Below are 7253 nucleotides of genomic sequence, written 5' to 3' on the forward strand. Positions count from 1 at the left end.
GTCAGGCCGGTGATAGAGGAGCGGCGTGGTAAGGCTTGAGGCGCATAACGTGAACAATGTCGGTGGGTGGTGTACATGAAGAGGATGCAGGTGTATTGTAACGCGGCGGCCAGCCAAGAATGAGACGTGGTGAACGATGGCTATGAGATGATTTAATGGCCGCTGGCCTAGCGCGGGCGCTCCGTCCCGCACCACTGCCAGCTTCGTCTTCGTCACACTACCCGGGGCCTCCGAGCGATCGTCCCGATCGGTGACGAACAGACGGCGAAATGGCGATGGTCTTGAGTGAAGGATCGAACAATATGTAGAAGATGGTGCAGTGCTGGCCGCCACGATGTGAAAGATGAGAGAATATTTGGTGGAGGTCGTGCTGGGTATCACACCGGGACCCTGCCCTGGACCTCCGCAGCGGTCGTCAGCTTCGAGCCATCACTATGCCGTCCAACCCACCTCCGGCCGCAGCATCACCACCAGCGCCGACCGTTGTCGTGGCGCAGCCTCGCGACCCAGGCACCTTTTGTGGCACCGATGACGTCGATGTCGAGGATTGGCTCGCCATGTATGAGCGAGTCAGCAAGCACAACCGCTGGGACACGACGCTCATGCTTGCTAACGTTATTTTCTACCTGGCGGGCACGGCGCGCGTCTGGTTTGAGACGCATGAGGAAGACCTCACCTCTTGGGACAACTGCAAAGAAAAGCTCAGAGACTTATTTGGCAAACCAATTGGACGCAAGCTGGGTGCTAAAAAAGACCTTGCTTCTCGAGCACAGTCATCTACGGAGTCATACCTCTCCTACATCCAGGACGTCCTCGCTCTGTGCCGAAAAGTAGACAGCGCCATGCCAGAGACCGACAAGGTGGGCCACATCCTGAAGGGGATTGCTGATGATGCATTCAACCTTCTTCTTTGTAAAGATTGTGCAACGGTTGACTCCGTCCTCCAGGTATGCCGGCAATTCGAGCAGGCAAAACATCGCCGTATTGCTTCTCGTTTTGATCGCCTTCCGAACACTGCGGCGACATCCTCCTGCGAAGACCTGCCAACACTGCGACAACCGTCCAATCCTGCCAATTTAACTAGAATCGTCCGCAGAGAACTGGAAGCTATGACTCCCGTCACCTTCGCCCCTCAACCGGCCGACTCTACGATTGCGCTGATCCAGGCCGTCGTTCGCCAGGAGTTTGCGAACGTGGGCCTCAATTCTGGCCTGCCGTCTGCGTCGCCCTGTTTGCCAAACACCGCTCCACTGGTTGCTGCTGCTTCACCGACTCCGACCGTACTACCACGTTACCGCTACCGGAATCCTGCGGATTGGCGCACCCCGGACGACCGCCCAATCTGCTTCACCTGTTCGCGTGTCGGCCACATTTCCCGTCACTGCCGCAGCCGTTGGTTTTCACCACCTCACCTCCGTTCCACTTACGATCGTCGTGCAGACTACGGACCTAGTTCCAATTATGATCGCCGTGCCGGCTTCGAACCACGCCAGACGTCTTCTCGTGCTGAGTCTCCGCACGCTTTCGACACTTCGGCCCCGCGAGGGTCCAGCCGCTCGCCTTCCCCTCAGATCCGCCGCTCTCGTTCGCCGCAATTTCGACGCCCGTCCACTCCACCCTTACCTGGCTGTCACTCGGAAAACTAACCAATGCAGCTCCCGGAGGTGATGCTGCATTGATGACCCGGCCCGAAAATCCTCTCCTGACCCTCGCTCCTCGCCGCAACCTTCTCGATATCTGCGTGGACGGTGCACCAGTTACCGCGCTTATTGACACTGGCGCCCAAATTTCTCTCCTGAGCTCCTCGTTTCGCCGTCGTCTGAAGAAGGTTGTGACACCTGCCGTTTCCTCAGCCGTTCGCGTCGCCGACGGAAGTGCTGCTGCCGTTGTTGGACTGTGCACTGCGCGTGTTTCCATTGCTGGTCGTACAACCCCTGTCGCGTTCACTGTCCTCGACCATTGCCCCCACGATGTGATCCTCGGTATCGACTTTTTAACGACGCACGCGGCTCTAATTGATTGCGCCACTGGCCTTCTTCGTTTGGACTTGCCGCTCTGCTCCGAAAGCGCCGATACCAAGCCGCCTCGCTTACGTGCCGCTGAATTTACTCGCTTGCCACGTGACGCTGCAGTCTATGTCCCTATGTCCCCGTTTCCCGCCGTTCCTGATGGTGTCTACGTCACGTACTCAATCAAGGACGTTGTCCTCCAGCGTAACGTCATCCTTCCACACACAGTCCGGACCGTCACCGGCAACCGCACCTACCTTCCGATTCTGAACTTCAGTCTCTCTCCCCAAGTTTTACCCTGTGGCATCGCGCTCGCTGAATCGCTGAACTGGTTCCATTGGCCGAATGTACAGTTTCTGCTCTAACAGCTGCGCCTAACGCTGATCTCCATGCCCTTCCCCACTCGGCCGCTTCACGCCCGGACCCTATTTTTGCGATGATCGCGGCGGATTTGCCACCTGACCACGCCAACGCCCTCTGCGCCCTTTTAGCTTCCTACAGTGATGTCTTCGATTTCGGGAATCGTCCTCTTGGCCAAACTTCTGTCGTGACCCATCGCATCAATACGGGCGATGCCAGCCCTATACACAGAAGGCTCTATCGTGTTTCTCTTCCTGAGCGCCATGTCATCCAAACCGAGGTGGACAAGATGCTGGCGAACAACATTATCGAGCCTTCTAGCAGCCCTTGGGCATCCCCTGTAGTGTTGGTCAAAAAGAAAGATGGCAGCTGGCGCTTCTGTGTCGACTATCGTCATCTTAATCAAGTAACGAAGAAAGACGTCTATCCTCTTCCGAGAATTGATGACGCCCTCGACTGTCTACATGGTGCCAGCTACTTTTCTTCTATTGATCTCCGTTCAGGCTACTGGCAAATCGCTGTTGACGAACGGGATCGTGAGAAGACTGCCTTTATCACCCCCGATGGCCTGTACCAATTCAAAGTTATGCCTTTCGGCCTCTGCAACGCTCCTGCCACCTTCGAGCGCATGATGGACTCGCTTCTGCGTGGCTTCAAATGGACAACGTGCTTGTGCTACCTAGATGACGTTGTCGTTTTCTCCTCAACGTTCGAAAGCCACATACGTCGTCTTGCTACTATCCTTGCGGTCTTCCGTCGCACTGGTCTCCAACCGAACTCCAAGAAGTGCACCTTTGGCCAGCGCCAAATTAAGGTCCTCGGCCACTTGGTTGATGCGTCTGGTGTAAAGCCCGACCCTGACAAAGTTCGTGCCGTTCGTGAGTTCCCCACTCCCCGTTCCTCGAGCGATGTGCGCAGTTTCCTCGGGCTCTGCTCGTATTTTCGCCGGTTTATCCCGAACTTCGCCGACACGGCCCGTCCCCTTACCACCCTCCTGAAGAAGGATGTCCCTTTCTCCTGGGGCCTTGACCAAGCTCGCTCCTTCACGGCACTTGTTGCGGCCCTCACGGCTCCACCTGTGTTGGCCCATTTCGACCCATCTGCGCCTACGGAACTTCGCACAGACGCCAGTGGCCATGGTATTGGCGCCATTCTTGCGCAGCGCCAACACGAGCACTTTCGTGTGATTGCTTACGCCAGCCGCCTGCTCTCTCCTTCCGAACGTAACTACTCTATTACGGAGCGGTAGTGCCTTGCTCTTGTTTGGGCGTTAACAAAATTCCGCCCTTATTTGTTTGGAAGGCCCTTCTGCGTAGTTAGGGATCACCATGCTTTGTGTTGGCTGTCCTCTCTTAAAGACCCTACAGGCCGTCTGGGTCGCTGGGCCTTGCGTTTGCAAGAATACACATTTAATGTTGTCTACAAGTCCGGCCAGCTGCACCAAGACGCTGACTGTCTGTCCCGCCATCCTATCGATCCCCCTGACTCCCACACCCGTGATACCGACGACTGTGTACTGTCCGTATCAGACTTTCTGAACATTGGTGACGAGCAGCGCCGTGATCCATCTCTGCGCCTCATAGTCGACCGCCTCCGCAGCGACCCTTCCGATCCTGCTCTACGGATGTTCGTGCTGCATCACGATATTTTGTACCGGCGCAATATGCACCCAGATGGCGCCGACCTCTTGCTCGTCGTCCCGACCCATCTCCGCTCCACAGTACTTGCCCAACTTCATGACGCTCCTACTGCAGGGCACCTAGGCGTGTCCCGCACGTACGACAGCGTGCGCAGGCGGTTCTTCTGGCCTGGCCTTTACCGCTCTGTCCGCGGTTATGTTGCTGCTTGTGCTCAATGCCAGCGCCGGAAAACGCCCCCACTTCCACCCAGTGGCCAGCTTCAGCCCATCGACATCCCGACTGACCCATTTTTCCGTGTTGGTCTCGACCTGCTTGGTCCTTTCCCCCCATCAACATCCGGGAACAAGTGGATTGCCGTTGCGACCGATTACACTACCCGGTACGCTATCACGCGCGCTATCCCTACCAGCTGTGCCTCCGATGTCGCCGACTTTCTTCTCCATGACGTCGTCCTACTTCATGGCGCTCCTCGTCAACTGCTTACGGATCGCGGCCCCTGCTTTCTTTCTAAAGTGGTCCACGACCTTCTGCGCTCCTGCTCTACCCGCCACAAGTTCACGACGGCCTACCATCCTCAGACCAACGGCCTTACTGAGCGTCTTAATCGCACCCTGACGGACATGCTGTCTATGTATGTCTCAGACCACCATCGAGACTGGGACGTCAGTTTACCTTTCGTGACGTTCGCCTACAATTCCACACGCCACGATACCACCGGCTACTCTCCCTTCTACCTGCTCTTTGGCCGCGACCCGTTGCTACCCTTCGACAGCCTCCTGCCTAACGACCCTTGTACCAGCAGTTACGCTTGTGACGCCATTGCCCGAGCTGACGCCGCCCGCCAAATCGCTCGAGATCGCCTCGACGCTTCACAAGTCGCTCAAAAACGACGGTACGACCTTCATCACCGTGACGCCCATTACCCTGCCGACTCCCTCGTACTCCTCTGGCTCCCCGCGCGTCGTGTGGGCCTGTGTGAGAAGTTGCTGCCTCGTTACGTGGGTCCTTACCGCGTCTTGCGGCAACTGAGCGATGTCACCTACGAGATCGCGCCCCTGCAACCCCACACTCCTCGTGCGGCCCCCTCCACACAGCTCGTATACGTCGCCCGTCTTAAGCCCTACCATCCAAACCCACCATCTTAGGACACCCAGGGACTGTGCTTCCTTCCGCCCGTCGGAGGAGGGGGGGTAGTGTTACGGTGCATAGTTGCTAGGAGAAGACGACGTTGTTTTGGGACGTTCGGCAGTGAACGACGACGAGGACGTGGCAGTTTGTGCTGGAGTGATTTAGCTCGGTGTGCCTTCTGACTGTGGCCTGTACCGTCTGCCGCTGGGCTAACCCCCCGTAATAGTATGAGGAGCAACTTCATACGTGACATCGGTGACCTGACGCACAACACGATAAGGACCATGGTAGGGAGACAAAAGTTTTTCAGAGAGACCGACGCGACGGAAAGGGGACCACAGAAGAACGAGCGACCCCGGGTCGTAGGTGACATGACGATGGCGATTATCGTACAATGACTTCTGCGCTTGTTGGTACGCTTGGAGCTGAGTTCGGGCGATTTGGCGAGCGTCTTCAGCTTGAGCAATGGCGTCCCGGGCGAAGGTGGTGACGGGACGGTCAGCGGATGGCACGAGTGTGTCCAATGGCAGGACGCGAAACGAAATTGTGTTTGCTTAGTTCTTTTTTCTCAAACAACACTGGGGCGAAGAAATAAATGATAGGAACCTTAGGTTCACGTCCGCATAAAAGTAAAAATAACAGCATTAGCATTTCTTCCTTCCCTCTTTTTTCAGCTTTTAGCTCGGTAAACGTTTGTATGCATTTTACTTTCCTCCTCTTATTTCTCCTTACTGCGCGCCGTAGAACTAAGTCTGTTGTGATGGTTTCCTGGCTTGTTATTAGTTTTGCAGATTTAGGTCTGCCTTGTTTGCTTTTCGAATCTCCAAAAGCGTGGCCGTTTCTGCCACTGCTGTATTCCCCTTCACGTAGTGGAATTACTTGCTGAGATGGCGCCAACATGTCATCCTAGCCTCCTCTGCGAATGCCAGGTACTGAACCACCCTTCCCAGTGCCCAAGAACACAATCCTTCTCTACACGGGTCGGCTTAGGGGGAAACACTGGAATAGGGCCAAGGAAATCAACTACCACGGGCATAGCTAGTGCAGTTGCGGAGGCAGCGCCACACGTCATAGCAAAAAAAGTGAGAAAAAAAGTGAGAAAGTGAGAACCTGGTACTCCGCGCCTACCTGGCGCAGCCATAGGGAGGTACGGTGCGCGAGAGTATTGGCAACGTACGATCGATGTTCGCAGCCCATCAGATAAGTTTTTTTCCCCTTTTCTTTCATTACAACGGTTTTCTGTATATCAAATTCCTCCCTGCAGTTCTTTCCTGTAGTGCACATTGAGGCTTTCTTATAAATATGAATTTATTCCTCCTCGCAAATGCCTCTATTTTCTCCTGTATCTACATCACCTACGCCAGAATCTCTACCAGAGTTTCATTTCGTGTGTTCCTGAGATATGCGGCGGAGAAAGATTTACTTTGAGATGGGGCGGAAATGAATCCGATATTGTGCGCTGTCTTCTCTCTATATCCGTCCATTCTTTTCTACCGCAATGCAGCAGACCATAGACGGCGATAGACATTAGTCTGTGCATTGTGTTGTTGTTGCTGCTGTCCGATAAATGTAAGCTCGAGAGAAAATTGCTTTTTCGACGTCTGAGCAGGTGTGTCGTCCGTCTCGCCCGAATCTAAGGTTTTTCAATCGGAGTTCTAGTTCATTCTCTCTCGCACTCCCATTACTGCTGTCGTCGTCTCTCCACACGATACGGCTCAAATGTCAACCGGAAGTGAGACGGTTACCTCGCCTTTCCTTCCTTTCTGACCTTCTGCTCCTCGCTTTCAACATGAATTTCTATCGTAGCACCAGGCGCTACCTCCCTTCAGTATCCGGCTCATAACATAAGAGTAGCGCAAAACCAGGACGACGAACAAACGGGAGAGAGCACACACCAACAACACAGGCGCTAGCGCCTGTGTTGTTGGTGTGTGCTCTCTCCTGTTTGTTCGTCGTCCTGGTTTGCCGATACTCTTATGTTATGGATCAATACCGACTTGCCCAAACTTCCACCCTGGATTATCCGGCCCTTCATGATGCAGTTCATGTGCAAACAATGGCCTGGAGGTTCATTTCGGTCGACGTGGTAGAGCTGAAATACTAAAAAGTTTCAATT

General features: G+C 54.7%; 1 protein-coding gene across 1 annotated transcript; it reads left to right on the top strand.

Annotated features, from left to right (window-relative positions):
- Positions 1-363: 363 nt before the first annotated feature.
- LOC149359961 (uncharacterized) lies at positions 364-2201 on the top strand. Its single transcript, XM_089569168.1, has one exon. It carries the CDS (start codon positions 435-437, stop codon positions 1644-1646), a length of 1212 nt encoding a protein of 403 aa, XP_089425294.1. The 5' UTR covers positions 364-434; the 3' UTR covers positions 1647-2201.
- The last annotated feature ends 5052 nt before the right edge of the window (positions 2202-7253 follow it).

This window comes from Amblyomma mixtum, chromosome 2, assembly GCF_055824585.1.
Source record: "Amblyomma mixtum isolate Tamu chromosome 2, ASM5582458v1, whole genome shotgun sequence".
Lineage (NCBI taxonomy): Eukaryota > Metazoa > Arthropoda > Arachnida > Ixodida > Ixodidae > Amblyomma > Amblyomma mixtum.